At 44.0% G+C, this 22,459-nt stretch overlaps 1 protein-coding gene across 4 annotated transcripts in view; it reads left to right on the forward strand.

Annotated features, from left to right (window-relative positions):
- The window catches only part of mtcl3a (MTCL family member 3a), a 28,219-nt gene that overhangs the window by 569 nt on the left and 5,191 nt on the right, over positions 1-22,459 (forward strand). For 2 of the 4 annotated variants that reach the window (XM_086114386.1, XM_086114383.1), the window contains exons 2-6: positions 4,017-4,184; positions 11,264-11,566; positions 17,360-17,863; positions 18,899-18,978; positions 19,106-20,903. In XM_086114386.1, coding sequence (XP_085970512.1) covers positions 4,017-4,184; positions 11,264-11,566; positions 17,360-17,863; positions 18,899-18,978; positions 19,106-20,903 — 2,853 coding nt within the window. The remainder of the gene's footprint in view (positions 1-4,016; positions 4,185-11,263; positions 11,567-17,359; positions 17,864-18,898; positions 18,979-19,105; positions 20,904-22,459) is intronic. The other 2 variants (XM_086114387.1, XM_086114384.1) reach the window with 2 other exon arrangements.

Below are 22,459 nucleotides of genomic sequence, written 5' to 3' on the forward strand. Positions count from 1 at the left end.
TGTCATTGAAAAAATAAAGATAATTTTTTGTGTGTAGTTAGTCGTGATTTTTCTTTTGGGGGCGTGTATGGTCATTTTTGTCATGTCAGCTCATTCAATTCACTCATTCCAAAGGTGAATTGAATGAGCTGAATGTTTTGAATTTCAATTTGGAATCGTGGAAATGTTTAATGTTGAATGTGCCAATGGGAATCAATTGGGGATTTTTTGTACTTTGATTGTGAAAACATGACATTTTGGTGAATGGTAATTTTTGTCATGTTGAAAATGATTTCAAAGGTGAATAAAATGAGCTGGAAGTTTTTAATGTGCTATTGGAAATGAGAAAAATATTAGCCATGACAAGCATGAATTCTTGAAGTGTTTTGAAATTGGAATGTTGTGATTCACTGAATGAATATGAAAAAAAGATCTGAGTATGTGAATTTGTGAAATTCTGTGATGAAAGTTTGAGAATATTACTGTGATTTTTTTTTCTGGAATGTTGAAAATACTTCCCAATGTGAATTGAATGAGCTGAATGTTTTACATTTCAAATGGGAATGATGTAAATGTGTAACATTGAATGTGCATTTGCAAATTAATGGGGATTTTTTTTTTTTTGCTTGAAAAATGTTGTCGTGGGAAAACCATGACTTTTAGGAATGAGAAAATACAGGCACACTTGTCATGAATCTTTGGAAAATGTTGAAATTGGAACGGTAAGAACTGTTTAAAAATGTGGAATGTTTGGCAAGTTTCTAATTTAGTCAGTCACACGAAATAAAGCATTTACAAACGACAAAAAAAAAAAGGCCCGTTTTCCCAAAAGTCAAACAAACACATTTTAAGATCATAAATAAGATTCAACCTGTGGCAAAATGTTGCAAGAAATTATTTAAATTTGAGGTTGAGAACTTTTCCTTCTGTCATAATGATGATGAACCTCTTTTCCCTTATCATTCAACGCTTTTGGTCTGATATGAAAAATTGGTTGACCAAATTTGAATTTTGTTGAATTATTCTCTTGATGGATGACTTAGAATTTTCTGATTAGGATTTGATTGACATAATTTTGTTGATGGGTAAATAACATACATTGTGCCAAATGGAGAACTATCAAGCCCTCCTTCTCAGGATTTATGACTGACTTTAAAATGTTTTTCAAATGCCTGAAGAAAATAGAAACAAGCAGTTATGCGAGGAAAATATGTCAGACATTTTAATGGAAATGGCAAGTTTTTACTTATGAATTCCCTTTGTTCATTGGGAAAAAAATTGGGTCACTTCCTGTTGATTTTAGGGCACTTACGGGTCACTTGTTCAAATTCAGGACACTTTCTGTTGATTTTGTTGTACTTCTGGATCACTTCCTGTTTAATTTGCGGGGTGTACCTAATATTTTGGTCAATTCCAGAGTAATCTCATCCCTCCAAGAGAAGCAATAAGGTGGTTACAATGTGTGACCAAAATGAATTTGACAACCCTGATTTAGAGTCTTCAATTAACCAGACATGTATAAGCCCAATTCCAATGACGTTTTCTTTTGTATGTTTTTGAAATATGGGAGAAAGCTGGAATATTCCCAGCCAGAGGGAGGACATGCAAACTTAACTCATATCCTCTTGACTGTGAGGCACATGTGTTAACCACAAAACCATGTGATGTCTATAAACAGAAACAGCAGTTTCCGAGAAAGAAACAAATACTTGTCGACTAAATACAATTTTATAATGTGAAAACTTGGGTGGAAGGAGGCTGACTGGCTCGCATATCCCTCTCTCAAAGGTCAAGGGTTCAAATCCGGGCTCCATCCTTCCTGTGTGGAGTTAGCATTTTGTCCACGTGCCTGCGTGGCTCTTGTCCGTGAACTCCAGTTTCCTCCCCACATTTCAAAAACAAACATAATTGAACACTTGAAACTGTCCATAGGTGCGACTGTGTGTATAAATGGTTGTTCGTCTGTGTGTGCCCTGCGATTGGTGACGACCAGTTCAGCGTGTGCCCACCTATTGCCCAAAGACAGCTGGGATAGGCTCCAACATGCCATGACCCTCGTCAGGATAAGTGGTTTAGAAAATGGATGAATGAAATACTCTGACAATTAAATTTTCAAACCTGCTTGAAAGGCTTGGAATATAAATAGAGAGCCAGAGAAGGGGACCTTTAACCAAGACCTTCAGTTTACTTTCTGATTAAAGTAATTACCGGTACATTAGAAACTAAAGTGCTGTAAATTTACAAAAGGGGATAGGGGGGGGGGGGGGGGGAGTGAGAGAGTAATTCCTGTGAAAGACAGCATGATTCCAGATGTGGGAAGTCCCTCTGCAGTTGTTGTTAACCGAGCTTTGACATTCTTTTAACTTCTGTGCCTGAAATATAGAGTGCATTAAAGAGAGGTAAGGCTTTATTTGGTCGCATTTCTGGTGCTTTTTCGATGGTTATTGTTTTGCAATACAGGACCATGCCACGGCACAAATTGCAATTTGTAGTGTAAAAATGTTTTGCTAGCACTGGTGCGTTCTGTCGACAAACTCTGGCCGCTTCAACGTTTATGTACAGTACGATTGTGTTTGTGTTACGTTTCGTTATGACAACTTGTTGTCGCTACATTGTTAGCATGTAAGTAATTTAGCGATGCAGCCGTCAATAGGCTACGTGCGTGAATGGCTTCGTTGCCAATGAGACAGCGTCAGGTGGCACTTTGAAGAATACCTTGGCGTTGACTGATGGCGGAAATCTTCTCCAGACTCCTGTCTGGTGTTTGGAAAATAAACTCATGGTTACACGAGGTAAAAATACTCCCACTCTCCCATACTCACGTGAGAAGGGTCCATGATATTTTTGGCACCTTCCCCTACTGGAGTGGCGAAGCGGGTACTGTGCGCCTGTCCTCGCCCGTGCCTTCATTTCAAGCAAAGTACAGTAGAAAGCAAATGGGGCACACATTGTCGCCAAAGCAACGCACAGGCACCACGATGAAGACTGACGCTCGTGTCTGTGGGAGATGAAGGGGACTATGCCATCCTGCACGAGGACTGCCGTACGAGCTGCTGCCTGGCCCATCAGGGGATTTGGCTGGGTTTGGATAATTGGACCATTTAATTACGTTAAAACATAAAGGTTGTAAATACAAGTAATTGAACGTAAGGACACTTTTTGAAGAACTTTTAATATTTTGTTCGTTTAACTCGGATATGGCGGCGCCATGTGGAGTGCGCTTTTAAATGGTTCAGGGCTGCACGGTGGAGGCGGTGCTGCCGGGGGCTACGTCCCGTCTCAAGGATGGGAGTTTGTACCGTGCACCAGACACGAGAGGACTGGCAAAGGCAAAAACCGCAGCTCACCAGGGAGGATATCATCTCCGCCCACCGTTTTCAGGAACATCTGTGACGCTTTGCCGGGAGAAAGTGAAGGTGGAACAGGGACAAAACTGGAATTCCTCAAAGGACAAATGCCGCCAGACACCGAAGCCCAGCAACAGCAACATACGCGGCTAAAGAAGAAATTTGAGGATCTGAAAAAGCGGCACGTACAGGATAAAGAGAAATGGATGCGGGATAAGGAGGTGCTGCTGAGAGAAGTGGCTGACATACAAGTAACTAGAGAACAGTGGGCTACTGTTCCTCTCTCAGAGAACATTTATAGTTCACTCATTTCTATGCCTCAAGACTGTCTCTCACCTTAGTCTTGTATAATTAGTTGCAGTTTGTCAGTGTAATTAATTTAGAACTCTAGATTGACCATAGAGGTGTGCATGTGAGTGAGGATGGTTATTTGTCTATATGTGCCTTGCGATTGGCTAACGAACAGTTCAGGGTGTACTCCGCCACTCCCCAGTCTGCTTGGATGGACTCCAGGTTAGAGTCTCCGACTCCAGCTCACCCGTAACCTTCGTGAGGATAAGTAGTACAGAAAATGAATTGTCAAAGACTTACTTTCTTGATAGCGCCTAAAGTGACCCTGTGCTAAATCATTTGTGATGCCAGCTCATCTCGCAAATTATTTGGCTGAAAGTTGTGCTGATGTTTGTGCAGGCAGGGGAGAACCGGAGAATTTTGCTGGACCTGAAGACAGTGTTGGAAGAAGTGCAGGTGGAGGTGAAGCGAGAAGAAGAAAAGAGGAGTGATCTTCAGCTGCAGTACAACAGAGACAGATGTGCCTGGGAGCTAGAGAGGGCGGAGCTCAAGTGCTGCATTGCACAGGTAATGGATAAAGTTGACCTTTGAGTTGATGGATGCGTGTGCAATTATCCAAGAAACTTACAATGTTGCTTGTGATATGCCTATGTTAGAATTTTGTCGCTCATGGTTACAAGTGATGAGTCACTTGAGAGTCCATCAAATTCTTGGCCTCAGCTTTGATGAAGATTTGCATTATGGAGACAAACAGTTATTCCATCTGAGCCAGTCGAAACTTGCTTTCACAATGAAGCAGATAAAGTGTTTTCTTTTATTGGTGACAGCTTCTGTTAGGCTCGAAAAATACTTTTGAGTTCAATTTCCATGCCACTAACTAGTGTGTGAGGCATTGCGAGGATTACTTGATGTTCGGAGCCATGCATAGTTAGTGGTGTCAATCTATTTGATTAATGTATGTGATGGAATGATTACTGCTCATCTTGTCAATCGTCTGAAGTCATCTGAATGTGGCGGCGCTCTGCCGTTTTAGTGATAACACATTGAGAGACACACAATCTGACACATAGGCTAGCCACCACCAATGGCATGTGAACACAACACATTAACATGTATGAGCCAGATGCTCAGCATGCGGAAAATGTTTTGCCCTAACGTGATTGGAAGAATAATAAACTCTATAGGCTGTGATTATCAGCCTAGCGTTATTGTTTAAAATTCGATGCTGTGCCATGCTGTAAATTATGCACGATGGGATTACCTACCTGGTGCAGTGTTCCCGCAAGCTCTAGGGCACACGTTATCGTGTGTTGGTGTCCTACATTGTCATTGCTAAAGTAGTTCTGTTGCGTTGTTGGCCACTCCGCACATTATATTGGCAGCATTATTAGTTGTAAACCATGACAGAGGAGTCCATCCATGCACTCATACATTTTGAATGTTTTCGTACATCATGCCATCCATGTACACGTATAATATTTTGAATCTAATGATTTCATAAACAACAGTCAGATTTATTGATTGATTATCACACCTGGCTTTTTGCAAACCCTTTATCGGAAGCAAAATTGTTGAGAAAACAGAGGTCTCGAAGTGCTTGTAACAAAGAACGCTTGTCGACACCGGCATGAAATTCGTTCGATTTGTGAGAATGAATCTGGTCCATTTATGTGCTCTATTCTTATCTTTTGGCTACTCAAACAAGAGTTGGCCTGAATGTGAACAGTGCATCATCATGCAAAGGCATTTTGATGAATATGTCGATAACAATGGCAAAGAACAGTTAACGGGACAATCAACCATGCAGTACAGTGGATGACTGGCGACTCGGCTTTCTTCGAATGACGTCACTCGCCTGAGATTGCCAATGAAAAGTATTTTAGTTGTTAAGCGCGTTGCTATGGGTCAAACTATCAACCCGGGTAGGTTGTGTTAAATATACTAATGAAAGTATGCTTAAAATAGTTTTAGCCTTTTATATTACTTAAAAGATTGTTGGCCACATTTACTTTACAGACCTTTAAGGACTGAAGTGATACGGCGACACATACCTAAAATTACACATGTGAGGAGATGTACAATTGGTTATTATATGAGCATTTTACATGCTCCGAGTCAGCATTATCTGTTTACTATAATCTCTGCTTGATTTAAAAAAAAAAACAGAGCTCATTGGGCAAGATGCTTTCTTAATTTGTGCTTACCGATTTGTTTTACTGTTTATTGTATGTGTTAATTTGCTCCATGTACAGCACTTTTTATGCAGCAATGGCTGTTTGAAAGTGCTCTATAAATACAGTTGAGTTGATATGAATTGGCTTAGTCCTTGCACAGTTGTCATCAGTGAGCTATGCATTCAAAATAAACTACCAGATTGATTTTCAACCCCGAAATTCAGGACAAGCATTCAATTCGGAGGTCCTAAGCCAGATATTTCCAGGCAGATTTTACTGTGTGCTGCTGATTTATTTATGAAGCTTCCTGGCAGCTTGATGACATCTCACTGTGTCTTTGTGGCCATACCCCCGCCCCCTCCGCCATTACCTAGTCTCCCCACTACCCCGAGGAATGTGACATTCGTGTTGACCGACAGCCAATCAATACTCGAGGTGAGCGTATTAGCTTCATACAGCCACAGGAGGCGCTCTCAAGTTACGATTGATAACAGAAAGAAAGAGTGGCGCAGAAAAGGCAAGCAGAGCAGCTAACAAGGCCAAATACGGCAAACACAAATACCGTATTTTCCGCACTAAAAGGCGCACTGGATTATGAGGCGCACTTTCAATGAATGGGCTATTTAAAAAAAAAATCATATATTGGACACACTGGATTATAAGGCGCAATCTACAATGCATGCACTAGATAGAGCTACGCTCCTTCCGTTCGACTCGAGAGGCATTTCCTTGAGCGTAGCTCCAACAGAAGGATCAGATGTCAGTAACATGTAGGAGACTGGACTGTCTCAGAAGTGTTTGTTATTTATTCCTTTGTTGTGTATTCACAAACGAGGAAATCACAAAATAAACTCCGTAGGGGGGCTATATAATTTATTTTGTGATTTCCTCGCTTGACTTTCTCTTTTGATGCATTATTTTCAATTTTCATAGTTTCATTGAAGGAATCGTTCATTTACTTCTTTCGGAGGCGGTCATGAACGCCTCTCAAGTCGAACGGAGGAAGAGAAGGCATGGAGACGGACAAAGACGTACCCGTATTTGTTGAGACTGAAAACCATTCATAAAGTGTGTGTTTTAAAAAAAACAACACCGCAGCTCTCCTTTTTTTTCGGAGCTGCAACAAAAACTTATTCAATAAAGCAGCGACACAGTTCACTGAACCAACAGCAAGTTATAACATTGTAAGCCTGTCTCGAGTAAGGAGCCATTTTGGGGACGACATATTACCATAGTGACCATAAACAAGGTGCACTGTATTTTAAGGCGCACATTGAGCTTTTAAGAAAATGGAAGACTTTTCGGTGCGCCTTATCGTGTGGAAAATACGGTACTGTATATTTTTTTAAACCTCATCAAAACGTGCAACACAAAGCAAACAGTGTAAAGCCTATATCATATGTTGGGCTGATCTTTTTTTTGAACGGGTAATTTAATGTTGTGGTATTTGTAAATACTGTGAAGGTAGACATCGTCAGTCTCGTGAGTCTGTCAGTGTGCTGTCATCAGTATTTCAGGCCGGCCCATTCTGTCCGAGTCGTCGGCGACAGCCCAACAGTGTCAAGAATGGACTTACCAGTACTACGTCACACGCAGGTGCCGCGCACCTGAATCAAATTTTTAAATAAAATGATGATTTTGTATACCTTTCAATCAAAAAGACATCAATGACACGTGTCCCATATTGTTTTTATATCACCAATCACCATGCTGTGTGTGTGTGAGCGTGTGTGTGTGCGCGCGCATGCCGGTCATTTAAATTTTTTGTATTTTCGTGATTTGGTTGCATGTTGTCTTGTGCGGTGCCTGTGAAGTTACACTCTCCACGCCAAGTGGCTTTCGCCAACGAGGGATGGATTGGGCTCACATGGGTCGGCTTGAAATACTGACAGAGACAGTGAGGGACTGATGGAAGGCAACCTCTATAATACTGTAGTAGGTTACATTGAGATATAAAAAAAAAAGCCATGCAGCCTGTCCGGCCACACCCCACCAGACATAGTTATGGCTGCTCATGAGACTGAGAAGTAAGAGAGAGATGGCCTGCTTTTTTTGGGGTGTGGGGCGGGCGGGTAGTAAAACAATGTATAGTAATTTAAGGGATACACTGGGATACGTTTTTAAATCTGACTGAAGCTGACAATTTTGTAAACCCTGCCCGTGCTATTAGCAACACACACCCACCCACACAAAAAAGTCTTGTACCTTCTCTTACTGTCTCAGCTTTTTATTTGATATCTATGGCATTCAAGAGGGCGGCCCGGTGGTCGAGTGGTGAGCGCGTCAACCTCACAGTGCAGCGTTCACGGGTTTAATCCCGACTCCGGCCTTCCTGTGTGGAGTTCCCATGTTCTCCCTGTGCCTCCGTGGGTTTTTTCCGGGTACTCAGGTTTTCTCCCACATTCCAAAAACATGCATGGCAGGCTGATTGAACACTCAAAATTGTCCCTCGGTGTGAGTATGGATGCGGCTGTTTGTACATCTCTGTGTGCCCTGCAATTGACTGGCAACCGGCTCAGGGTGTCCACCGCCTACTGCCCGTAGACAGTTGGGATCGGCTCCAGCACCCCCCGCAACCCTTGTGAGGATAAAGTGGATCAGAAAATGGATGGATGGATGGCATTCAAGAGTTTCAAAAAAATTGATGTGGTGGTTGAATGTTATGCTGGTTGAATTTGTGATCTTTCTGAGAATGTGACAGGTGCTCAAATAAACTTGTTTAGTTAGCACTGTTCACTTTAACAATTTGAGGGGGGCGTGTTATAAACGCCACCCTCCAAACTGAACCTCCTGCCACCCCCTCGCCATTCCAGTTAAAATTTCTAGGACCGCCAGTGTCCGTACTGTATGTACCTCTTTGTGTGAAATAGGAAGCAGGAAGGAATGCTTGCTAGTGAGCCCTAGTGTGTTATTTCTGTATTGAGTCACAAAACTCTTACAAGCCTCAGTCATGGTGCTATTTCTGCCTGTGGCCTGGGGTCACGAAATTAAACTCTTGCAAAATAAGTCGCCCCTTTTCTTTTGGCTTGAGGCTCTTTGTAAATTTACTTGAATTACAGACACATTATGCTGGGTACTCAACACTCAGGTTTACTCAAACAACCAAAGGTAAACAAATAGTGAAAATCTAAAAACAAGATCGTTAATTGAGTCAATCGTCTCAGGCTGATACATTGCAAATCAGCAGTGAAAGCAAACTTTCCTCAGAAAGGAAATCCTTAAGAAGCTGTGCAAGCAAAACAGAAGCGTGTTTCAGCCAGATTTCAACTAGTTAAAAGAAAACAAAGTAATGAATGCACAAGCACCTTAAACTTAGTCTAAAACTGCACACTTTGACCATCATGCATGTATGGCAGAGAATACATAACAGTGAGTGTGTTGCTACAGCGACCCACTATAAATAGTCAACACTAATGTCACATTCCTAGGGTTGATGGGGAGACTAGGTAATGGCAAAGGGAGGCGGGGGTCTGGCCGCTAAGACACAGTGAGATGTCACCAAGCTGCCAGGAACCTTCATAAATCAGCAGCACACAGTCAAATCTGCCTGGAAGTATCTGGATTAGGACCTCCGAATTGGACGCTTGAAAATCAATCTGGTAGTTTATTTTGAATGCATAGCGCTCTTATGAAAACTGTGCAAGGACTAAGCCAATTCATATCAGCCAAAATTAAGAAAGCATTTTGCCCAATGAGCTGTTTTTTTTTTTTTAAATCAAGCAGAGATTTTAGCAAACAGATACGAGCCATTGTTGGAGAGAGAGAGAGAGAGAGAGAGAGAGAGAGAGAGATGTTTGCTCCTGATGAGCGAAAGCTTGTATGATCCACTCCATGCAACATAGCGGCCCAAACAGTCCATAAAGCAGGCCGACCAATTGGGAAAATTCACACCGCCCCAGGTTATTCACTCTGCGACTGGCTTCGTCCACCAAAACCACTTTACAGTATTTGCTGATTTTGAAATGAGCCATGACATGAAATGAGCTGAAATAGCGTCCCCTGTAGGCCCACCGGGAAATTAACAGGATGTCCTGACGTCCCAAACCGGGTCAGCACACACACATTCACACTCTAAATTTGGTGTAAATTTCGGCACTCCCTGGTTAGTTTTATGCATATCACGAGAAGAACAGCTTAATGTTGAGCATTAACCAAGTGTGTGCAGCATATGCAATAACAATTTTTGACGACTACTGCAAACGATTATTTTGCTAGTCAACTCGTCACTGATAGTCGTCACAAATTGACTAATCGGATCGTGTAAATTGCAGTACATTGCTCCAGTAAACAAGTGATATTATATAACTGTCATTATCTTACAGCCCAAAATCTTTAAGGTTTGTACAAATTTATAATGAAGACAATTAAGATGATAGTACATTCAATTTGAATAAAACTTTGCAGCTTGTACCAGCATTCCAACATGTTTATAAATAATGCTGCAACTTATATCCACAACCAACCATCCACGCTCACACTCACACCTAGGGACAATTTAGAGCATTCCCTTGACCTGCTATGCACGTTTTTTTGGAATGTGTGAGGAAACCGAAGTCCCCGGAGAAAACCCAGGCAGGCCCGGGGAGAACATGCAAACTCTACACAGGGAGGCCGGAGCCGGAATCAAACCCTGCACCTCTGCACTGTGAGGTCGACACACTAACCACTGGACTACCAGGCGGCCCCTGAGCGCAACATCCTGTGCAAATTAACCACACACTCAGATTTGTACTCTTTTGAGAAAGAGGACTGCCCTTCATTAGCTCAGTTTTGTATAAGACATTGAAGATTAGCTGTCATAGTTTATTATATCTGATTGTGCGGATAAGATCAGCCAAAGTAGAACTTTGACATAATGACATTTTCTGTCTGCCCAGAGAGACCAAACTAAACAATGGCACCCTAATCAGCATCAATGATGTCATGATGCTTTTGACCTTAATAGAGTGGAAATCAACTGCACCCTTTTATCAGTACAATAGTCAGTCATAGGCTCATTAAATGAATCTCATTGGACTGAGTCAAAAATTTGAAGAAATATCGAAACAACGCTCACATTAGCGGGGGACCAGTCAAAGTTATTGCCTTCTCACTGTATTCATGTGCTTCTGAACTGTTTACTGTTGGTGTTGGTGAAGTACCATAGCCAAGAGACATGGCCTCTGAAACCACTAACCATCTGTGTGAGGTCTCACAGCATATTTTCAAATTTCTATCTTTGCTTTTCCCTCCTTCGAATCCACTAACATTCATCCCATGGTGCATTATTTCCCCACTTCTTCCACCTTCTCTTCCTGCCACTCCTTCATTCTCATCATTCCTCTTTAAAAAAACCAAACAATTCCTGTCTCCCATCTGGCTCTCATCTTTCTTTTCCTTTCATCCATTCCAAACAACTGACCACTTTCACCACTGTCATTCCTTCTCCGTCTCCTTGCATTCCTTTTCCTGCTTGTGTTTGGGTCTCTTCAGCTGGAAACCAAAGGTGGCTCGAGATCAGCGAGTGGAGGTGTCCAGTGTGCGGCAGGTTCTTACGCAGTGGCTAAACAAGCTCATTGTGAAAAGCAGAGTGAGACGTCAACGCTCCATCAGGACAAGGAGGAACAACGGAAACTTCTGGCGGACACACACTCAACCACCATGGAGCTGCGCTGTCGCCTGGAGCACAATGAGAAGAATTGGTTGAAGGAGAAAGCCGAGCTACTGGAGAGATTTGACATTGAAAGGAGTGAATGGGAGAGCCAACTGAAAGATATGCAAAAGAAAATAGAAGAGGTATGTTAAATATTTGCTCAGATTAGTGTCCGACAGCGTTGGGTTGAAGAAGATTGATGATGCACTGCAGGATTTCTTGTGCGGTCTGCGTTTAATCTTCTCAATCACAAGACCTGACAAAAACAGCAGAAAACAATGTCCTCCAGTCAATTATAGTGATGCGGGGTGCCCCACCCCATGGACACCAAGAGGAAAAGGGAGAGTCAAAGGCCTGAGTTCAACTTCAAAGTAGCATTGCCACATTAATCCTTCCAGGGAAAGCGGTCACTACAGTGGACATCTTATAATGTTATCAGGTTACAGGTTATTATTATTGGTGCATGAAAGGGTTAATTATTGAAGTTTTGTTCCACCCTTTGATAATAGAGGCGATAGTAAAAGAACACATCAGGTATTTATCATTTCACAGATTTTGCGTAATTATAAGACAGTACAGTAAGTTTTTTACTGGCCCTGTTACATTAGCATTAAAAAGGAAAGGGTGTAGTGGAGAAGGAGAGCCACTACAATTCCGCTCTGTGACTCAGTACGCTGTTTGTGACAAGTGCAGCTGTAACTGGGATGCATGTATGAGAAAATCTCAAGTGAATGAAAATTGAATTTCAATGTTAAAAATTAAAAAGTAAGCATTTTAATGAATTCCCGCCATTTTTACTGGAGCAAAACCCTCAATCCTAGCCGATTTACTGGACCCTCGGATGATTGTATTCTATTGCGATATAAACATGCAGCCTACCAAAAGAAAGACGAGGCTCTCTTATTTCAGCTGATAAAAAGTTTCTTTGTCTTTTTTTGTTCTTTAGCAATCATCTTGAGAAAACAGCTAAATGTAATCAGATTTCCAACTTCTGAGGATAAAACGAAAAAAAGACCTCTTTGCAAAAGCATGCATTTCAAGCATAAATTCAAGTATAGCACTGCTATTTTTTGCTTTTGTGACATCTCAAACAGCTAAATAAGACTTTCCTTCCACAAAACAACATAAACAACACCACAAAAGGGCTTTTGGTATCAAAAATATCTATTGAACTGTTGAAATGAACCATGAACAGAAGTGAAATAATGAGTTCAGTGAGTGTGTGCACGTGCATGCTTGCGTGTCTAAGTGCACGGTAGGTGCACATCCGCCTGTCGATCTCTCGCTCCCTCCTGCCCTCATTCGTGAACAAGACACCAAGATACTTAAACTCCTCCACTTGGGGCCAGATCTCCTCCCCGACCTGAAGAGGGCACTCCACCCTTTTCCGACTGAGGACCATGGTTTCAGATTTGGAGGACCTTCATCCCAACCGCTTCACACTCAGCTGCGAAACGCTCCAGTGAGAGTTGAGAGCCCTGCTTGAAGGAGCCAACAGTACCACATCATCTGTAAAAAGCAGAGATGCAATACTGAGGCCACCAAAACGGACCCCCTCAACGCTTCGGCTGCGCCTAGAAATTCTGTCCATAAAGGTTATGAACAGAATCGGTGACAAAGGGCTGCCTTGGCGGAGTCCAACCCTCACTGGAAACGATTCCGACTTATTGTCGGCAATGCGAACCAAACTCTGACATCGGCAGTATAGGGACCGAACAGCCCGTATCAGGGAGCTCGGTACCCCATACTCCCGAAGCACCCCCCACAGAACTCCCTGAGGGACACGGTCAAATGTCTTCTCCAAGTCCACAAAACACATGTAGACTGGTTGGGCAAGTTCCCACGTACCCTCGAGGACCCTGCTAAGGGTGTAGAGCTGGTCCACAGTTCCACGGCCGGGACGAAAACCACACTGCTCCTCCTCAATCTGAGGCTCAACTTCCTGACGGACCCTCCTCTCCAGCACCCCTGAATAGACCTTACCAGGGAGGCTGAGGAGCGTGATCCCTCTGTAGTTGGAACACACCCTCCGGTCCCCCTTTTTAAAAAGAGGGACCACCACCCCGGTCTGCCAATCTGGAGGCACTCTCCCCGATGACCACGCGATGCTGCAGAGGCGTGTTAACCAGGACAGCCACACAGCATCCAGAGCCTTGAGGAACTCCGGGCGGATCTCATCCACCCCTGGGGCCTTGCCACCGAGGAGCTTTTTAACCACATCGGTGAGTTCAACCACAGAGATAGGAGAGCCCACCTCAGGGTCCTCAGACTCTGCTTCCTCCAAGGAAGGCGTGTTGGTGGAGTTGAGGAGGTCTTCGAAGTACTTTGCCCACCGGTTCACAAAATCCCGAGTCGAAGTCTGCAGCGCCCCACCCCCACTGTACACAGTGTTAGTGGTGCACTGCTTCCCCCTCCTGAGACGTCGGATGGTGGACCAGAATTTCCTTGAAGCCGTCCGGAAGTCGGCTTCTATGGCCTCACCGAACTCTTCCCACGCCCGAGTTTTTGCCACGGCGACCACCGAAGCTGCGTTCCGCTTAGACAGTCTATACCCGTCAGCTGCCTCTGGGGTCCCACACGCCATAAAGGCCCGAAAGGACTCCTTCTTCAGCTTGACGGCTTCCCTTACTGCTGGTGTCCACCAGCGAGTACGGGGGTTGCCGCCACGACAGGCACCAACCACCTTATGGCCACAACTCAGATTGGCCGCCTCAACAACAGAGGCACGGAACATGGTCCATTCGGACTCAATGTCCCCCGCAATCCCCGGGGCATGGGAAAAGCTCTGCCGGAGGTGGGAGTTGAAACTCTTTCTGACAGGGGATTCCGCCAGACGCTCGCAAAAAACCATCACAATACGTTTGGGTCTGCCAGGACGGACCAGCATCTTCCCCCACCATCGGAGCCTACTCACCAACAGGTGGTGATCAGTTGACAGCTGCGCCCCTCTCTTCACCCGAGTGTCCAAAACATGCGGCCGCAAATCCGATGATACAACCACAAAGTCAATCATCGAACTGCGGCCTAGGGTGTCCTGGTGCCAAGTGCACATATGGACACCCTTATGTTTGAACAAGGTGTGCGTTATGGACAATCCGTGATGAGCACATAAGTCCAATAACTAAACACCACTCGAGTTCTGATCGGGGTGGTGTTCCTCCCAATCACGCCCTTCCAGGTCTCACTGTCATTGCCCACGTGAGCATTGAAGTCCCTCAGCAGAACAAGGGAGTCCCCAGCCGGAATACTCTCCAGCACACCCTCTAAGGACTCCAAAAAGGGTGGGTACGCTGAGCTCCTGTTTGGTGCATATGCACAAACAACGGTCAGGACCCATCCCCCCAACCCTCTCGTCTACCGGTGTGAACCCCAATGTACAGGCACTGAGCCAGGGGGCAATGAGTATGCCCACACCTGCTCTGCGCCTCTCACTGTGAGCAACTCTAGAGTGGAAGAGAGGCCAACCCCTCTCGAGAGAACTGGTACCAGAACCCAGGCTGTGTGTGGAGGCAAGTCCGACTATATCCAGTCGGGCCAGCTCGGGCCAGCTCGGGCTCCTTCCCTGCAAGAGAGGTGACATTCCACGTCCCGAGAGCTAGCTTCTGCAGCCGAGGATCGGACCGCCAGGGTCCCCGCCTTTGGCTGCTGCCCAGCTCACATTGCACCCGACCCCTTTGGCCCCTCCCATGGGTGGTGAGCCCATGAGAAGGGGGACCCACGTTGCCTCTTCGGGCTGAGCCCGGCCGGGCCCCATGGGTGTAGGCCCGGCCACCAGGCGCTCGCCAACGAGCCCCACCTCCAGGCCTGGCTCCGGTCAGGTCCCAGATCAAATTCACATGCAACTGCCAATGCATCTGATGCAATAATTGTCAGTTACTATGGTAAAGGTCGTATATCACTGGGTCTCAAATGATTGTAAGTGTGCGTCATTGAATATAATCAAGATAGAATCTTCTGTGGTGAAGTGGGGAAGCTATGTATATAACTTGACATTTTCCCCTGAACATGAAACAGCCCTGCTGTACATAACAAATGAGGATACGCGGTATAGAGGATGATAGCTGGACCAATTACAGTATGTGAAATTTCCCACAGCATACTAATGTGCAGTGGCGCAAGAGTTTAGATAAACACCGGTTTCGATAAACTGATGTGGGACATGTTTTTAAAAAATTCTCACAAATACAGTGATCCCTCGCTATTTCGCGGTTCATTTATCGCGGCTTCGGTGCATCGTGGATTTTTTCAAACATATTCATAAAAAAAATCACTGGGTTACTCTTTGATCTTTAATCATTTTCTAAGTGTTGTTTATGATGCTGCTCATGTGTGTGCGTGCATGTGCGAGCGTGTCTGTGTGTGTGGCTGAGAGAGAGAGAGAGGGAGGGGAGGCTTATAAGAACAAAAGCTCTCTTCCATCCTTAATTGTTAATCATCCTTAATTGACTAATCATAATCACTCTGCTGTGTGCGCTCGCGCGTGCGTGTGTGTGTGTGTGTGTGTGTGTGTGTGTGTGTGTGTGTGTGTGTGTGTGTGTGTGTGTGTGTGTGTGTGTGTGTTAGTGCGCTCTGCTCAAGCGCAAAGGCCCACGTGGGGCTTTTTTTTTTTAATGTATATGTTCATCGGTCGCTACTTCGCGGATTTTCGTTTATCGCGGGTGGTTTTGGTCCCCATTAACCGCGATAAATGAGGGATTACTGTAATTTACCCCAAATGTGTGTGTTTCAAGATTTTCCAGCTGCTGTAGGAGAAATGACTTCAGTCGAACCTCGTTAAACATACCCTGTTTACAACGATTTCACATTTCAAACTCCCAATTTCACCTAATTCCATTTCCATTTCCCGATTTTGCTGACAACGAACACCTTCATAACGTAAACTTTATTGTAACGGCCAGATTTTTTTCCCACAAAATAGTGAAAAAACTTTCATTACAACGGACCATAGGAAGCTGCTTTTGAACAAAATGTAAAGCACGGGATTCCCCTCCGCAACACGACTGAGTGACTTGTACATTGTTGGACTTCCGGAGGCACAGCGCAGTCCTGAGCACATGGTCTGAATACGTGCGGTAAATCAAAGCAAATCTCGATGTCTGTGAAGGCTGAAAGTGTCTCTCACTTTCGAAAGGGAGTCTCCCAGACGAAGCCCAGCCGAGACTATGAATTGGCAAAGTCAAAGATTTTGACGATAATCCCTAATGGCAACAAAATCATGGCAGAGTTCGATCGAGGCCAACAGATTGAAAGAAGATTGTAAACGGCTTTGGGCCGCGGCACATCCTAAATTGATGACAGTTGGCTTCATTGGCGGCTCTGGCAGTTGCCTATGGCGGGTAACATTTGCTGATTGAATGTTTCAGAGATTCAGAGATGAAGTAGGAACGCGACAGTTGTTTGTTTCATGTTTTTTAAAATCTTTTTTTCTTCATAATGTAGACACGTATATGTAATTGACATGTTGATACTGTATTGCATGTTCATGAGTTTACATTTAGGAATTGAACTACCATTATATTGTATATACAGGAGAGAAGCAATCAAGCATAAGAGGGAGTGGGTAGGGCTTAGCACAATGGAAAGGCTTCCATAGGCTCGACACAAAAGTCGTATAAGCTGTGAGTGGTTCTCTTTTGTCTTTCTGAGACTGGAAAATAAGAGTAAAAAGTAGCACAGGAACAATGCAGGATTAACGGCCGCTGTTCCATCTCGACATTGCTTGATGGGCAGGCAAGGTCAACTAAGTGAGCATGAAGTAGCTCTTATTTTGGGATAGCAGGCCAGAGCTTCCTTTTGCATTGTTTTTTTTCTGTATTGTTGATCTAAGTGCTGATTTATATATATATATATATATATATATATATATATATATATATATATCTGTGTATATGATCATATTGTAGCATGTGTTTATATTTTCCTCTTACTCTTCCTAGTTGTACTGTGAGATCAGGGCCAAGCGAGAGAGTGCTTGTGGTCGTCGGAATGAAGAAGAAATGCCTCGGCTAAGTGTCCGTTCACTGAGCTCTGGTTCCAGTGTGCTCAGTGAGTTGTCGCAGACCCATAGCAGCTGCAGTCAGCCTGAGCCCTCACCTGCCTCTGATCGCTACATCATCGGTGGCGGGGTGAGTGAGAGTCATTCAACCACCTGTTGTCAACCAGACAGACTCGGTGAACTAATTGCAGGTGGTCAGTTTAATCAGAATGAATATGCACACCATGGATTAAGGTTAAGAGACTCCATCCTTGATAAGAAAGATGTTGCCAACACTGCTGAGCTTGAAGGAATTTTCCATCGATCTATTGGATGTGGACAGGCAACAAAACATGCCTCCATTGGGAATGAAAAATGTCTTCATCATGGCATTCAAGAAAGTCCACTGTTGGTCGAGCGGGGTAACGCCAGTGAGAAGAAGAAAAGCATGACTGCTCTCAATGTTGTAAGTGATCAGACGTTACATTTCTTGAATCAACATGAAATTATTCTTCACCGAATGGACAATGGTGTTGGGACACTCGGCAGTTACATTTACAAGAAAATAAGAATAAGAATAACAAAACCTTTATTTGTCTCACAATGGAGAAATTCGCAATTTACAGCAGCAAAATTTTGAAGGGAAGAAAGTAGAAAAAGTATTTGCATACACAAAATAAATTTAAAAAATGAACTGTACACAGTACAGAATGCAATATAAAATATAAAATATAAGTATATATGCAACTGCATATATGCTGCATAAGGTGGCTGTGCTATTTAAAATGGGTGAGTCCAGGTTTTCAGGACCGTCTATTCGACAGTCAGCAGGAACGAGCGGCAGTACCTCTCCTTCTTGCAGCACTCGTGTATCAGTCTCTGGCTGAAGGAGCTGCCCAGTGCTGTCAGGATGGCCTGGAGGGGGTGGGAGGGTCTTTCCATCATAGCTGTTAACTTAGCTAGCATCCTCCTGCTGAAAAGTCATTTAAAGCGATTTCAGGGACTGAGTCAAGAAAAACATATATGGTGATAAGTTATTGATGAGGCCTGGTTACTGACGGGGGGGGGTTGGCTCACAATTTCCGTTGTACTTCATTCCAAAGGTGTTGGATGGGGTTGAGGTCAGGCCTCTCACATTCTTCCACACCAAACTCATCCATTTATAGATTTTGCATTCTGCACTGGGGCATATTTGTGTTAAAAATGAAAAGGGGCATCTGCAAAAAGCTCCCATAAAGTTTGGAGAATGTTTAAAAATATCTTGGAAAAATAAAGATTCAAGATTAAATAGTAAGCGCTGCAGAAAATGGATAGGAGCTAAGGTGTGTCTCAATACTTTTGTCCATATTTTGAGTACTATAGGTAGCATTACATATACATTTTTTGGTCCATTGTCTGTGTATTTTATACATCCTTTCTCTTTCTCAGAATAAAAATACAACACTAAAAGCATGTGAGTAAAAGATCCAGACATCTCTTTCTTTTTGTCTCATTGTTCCAGGCTCTGAAGGAGATAGCTCGTGTCAGTGAGGAACTCTGTAGCTACCAGGATGAGATAAAAAAGAAGAGTGAGGATAAAAGGTATTAAAGCCTTATTGCTGTAAACAAATCTGCGTTAAACAGTGACAAATCAGTAAATCAACCATTCAACATATCTCTCTTACACATTGAACTTAATAGAGTAGTTATATGCCTGAATTTGTTTCAGAAGTCAGTCTGAATTGTACCTCTCAGAAGAAAACATCCCCGCGGACATGGAGCACACTGGACTCAAGTCGAAGGATGCAACATATGACCTCAACCATATCTGCCAGGAACTTAAGGAATTAGAAAAGGAAAACTGGATCACCTTGTCACCGGATTACACCTGGCGGGCCAACAGAGGGTCAAAAGATTCCTGGGAAAGCAATTCTGTTAACAGCTGCAAAGATGTACAAAAAAGTCCTGTCGCACTCTTTCCTGTAGATACAGAAGCCCCCCATGTTCCTCCCCGCAATTTTCCCCGGAATCTGAGCTCCCCCTCTCAGACAGACACAGAACTCCACATCCCCGAGTCCCCCATAACAACAATGACAAAGTGCCACAGCCCATGTGTTACAATAGACCAAATGTATGGCAGTCCATCCATTGTTAGAAAGTTTGAAGCAATGTTGAAAGAAAATGAAGGAAAGGTTTTCATAGATGGTGCGGTAGCGTCATGTTCCATTCCGAAAAATTCAAACTGTAACATTGGGTGCTGCCACAACCGTTGGTCTTGTGATGCAACCAAGTTCACTTGCAGTAAGTTGTCCAGATGTGGGACTGTCCAGAAGAGTTTCTCTGAAGCCAACATATTGACTTCAAGAAAAGACCGCTCACCCTACAGCGCTGCTATTGGGAATTTGCACAACCACCAAATACAAACGTCTCCAGTTGTTACGGAATTACCCGCAGATTTGCTAATGTCCTCCCTGGAAATATCATCAACCAGTCCCAACCTACATGGCTCCAGGAGAAACATCATGTTGGAAAAAAAAACAGCAGAGTTTAACAGAACTTTGTTTCAGGCAGAGATGGGCCATGGGGTAGATGAAGAATATGTTACAGAAGCAGGCGGCCACTCTGTGGGTTGCCAACCAGCCGTGAAAGCCGACTGTGTGCCGGATGAGCATTCACTTCCCAGGCATTGCGCTGATGACACAACTGGTGTCATGGACGTAAATGTTGAGATTGCATTTTCCACTCCCACTTCACATCTTCCCATTCAAAACACAAAGGACAAACTGAGCCCAAGTAGTTATAAAGTCCAAGAGGCCAGAATGAAAAATTGCACATCGTCCATCAATATAACTGAACAATCAAACGCTGCAGGCCGGGAGGCCAACACACGCACTTCTCGGAGTCCTGCACATCTTTCTGAGGTACAACAAAATGTTCAAACAGCAAGAAACCCTTCCAGAAAAACACAAAACAGATCACCTACAGACACTCCCCTTTCTGAGTCTGCATTGTCTGCAAATATCTATTCAGGTCAGAGTGTGAAAGATGCAATCTATAAGAGGGACACTTCTTCAGGAGCTCAGATTCAGCCAGCGAGAGTTGACATCTCACTCCAGGAGCCTTCAGCTCAGAGTAAACTGAGACAAATTACACTTCCAAGACTTGGATCTGTGCCTCCCTCCCAGATGGACTGCTCCACACCTGCAACTCGAAAGTTGAAAGACCATCCCTGGAAGCCCCTCACTCTTGCTGCGTACCCACGCCCTGAAGGTTCACGGTCCAACTACGGAGCATTAGAAAGAATTCTCAAGCACTATGAGAATGCAGCTAAGTCACAACCACAGGATGAGAAAGCTATGGGTCCTAACGTCAGCCTTCAACAAGATGATGGCACCGGATTGAACATGCGAGACATGACTCCAAATCCCACAGCTCCTCCGTTGCGACAGCTGTCACGTATAGAGACAAGCACCACTCTCAAAACCCACAGTAACATCAAAGTGGCACAGATACAGCAGCAAATGCAGGTGGGTCAAATTTAACTTTGCGGTATGCACACATTCACATCTCAATTAAGATTTGAACATTCAGAACCTTGTTTGGGATGAAATAATCTACATTTGGGTTTGACAAAAACTTGCTCAAATGACTTGCATGATGCTTGATAATAATTACTCAGTTCTGTGTCGTCAATGATCTCTCATTGAGTCAGTCCGCTCTGGAGGGAATGTTGTCTATTATTGGTACAATATGTGCCACATGAACAGAAGCAGGCCAAAGTATCCATTATAATCTGGGGCATTTCCTTGCTTAAAGGCTCCCTGCACATGGAATGCGTGGTTTAGCATATAAATATACCTTTTTCACAAAATCTCTATCATACATTCACCTTTAAGAATTTATCAGAGTAAAGTCCTTATACTGAGCCTCACAAAAGGAAGTGTTTTTGTGGACAAAGATAGCTGAGAGAAGCTGTCTCACGCTTCACCCCTCTGTCCATGTTCCATGTTCAGCTGTGCTAAATTCTTTTGAAACTGTGTCCTTGACACTTTTGGAGGATGTAGTTCGCCAGACGAAGCCATCTGGCTCCCCCTGCGACTCTCTTCCCCCGCATTTCTTTCAGGAGGTTCTCCCGAGTGTTGGTGCATCGGTCTTGGATATCATCAACAGCAGCCTCTCTTCTGGTATAGTTCCCCAACAGTTTAAACATGCTGTGGTCCAACCCTTGATCAAGAAACCTGGTCTTGATCCAGATGTGCTGTCAAGTTTCAGGCCCATTTCCAAACTGCCTTTCATTTCAAAAATTCTGGAAAAAGTGGTGCACATGCATTTGAAATTCTTCTTGGATGAACATAACATCTTGGAGGTCTTCCAGTCAGGTTTCAAGACGATGCATAGCACGGAGTCAGCCCTGTTACGCATTTCTAATGACATCCTCCTGGCAAATGACACTGGAGACCATGTGTGTCTAGTTTTATTGGACTTAACTGCAGCATTTGATACAGTGGATCACAGTATTCTGCTGACTCGTTTGCAGCACTTGGTGGGCATTGGCGGTCGTGCTCTTGAGTGGTTTCGGTCCTATTTAGCTGACAGAACCTTTTGTGTCAGCCTTGGCTGCTCTGATTCACGCACTGCTCCCCTGTCATGTGGTGTTCCACAGGGCTCAATTCTGGGGCCTCTGCTGTTCTCGCTGTATCTGCTCCCATTGGGTTCCATCTTAAGGAAACATGGTATTCCCTTCCACTGCTATGCAGATGACTGGCAGATCTATTTCCCACTGAGCAAAAAAGACGCCTTCTCATGAAGGCCACTCCTATCCTGCCTGGAAGAAATCAAAACCTGGATGGCACAAAATTTCTTGAAATTCAATGAAAAGAAGACAGAGGTGATACTGTTTGGTCCCAGTGGCCCTTGTACATCCCATCCTGTAGACTTGGGCTCCCTGTCTCCTTATCTTAAGTCAACAGTCTCAAACTTGGGCCTTAAACTGGACAGTGATTTCAAACTTGATCGGCAAATTGGTGCCGTTGTTAAATCCAACTTTTCACCTTAGACAGCTGGCCAAAATAAAACCTCTCCT

Source organism: Hippocampus guttulatus, chromosome 6 (genome assembly GCF_054856545.1).
Source record: "Hippocampus guttulatus isolate MCC_2025c chromosome 6, RoL_Hgut_1.0, whole genome shotgun sequence".
Lineage (NCBI taxonomy): Eukaryota > Metazoa > Chordata > Actinopteri > Syngnathiformes > Syngnathidae > Hippocampus > Hippocampus guttulatus.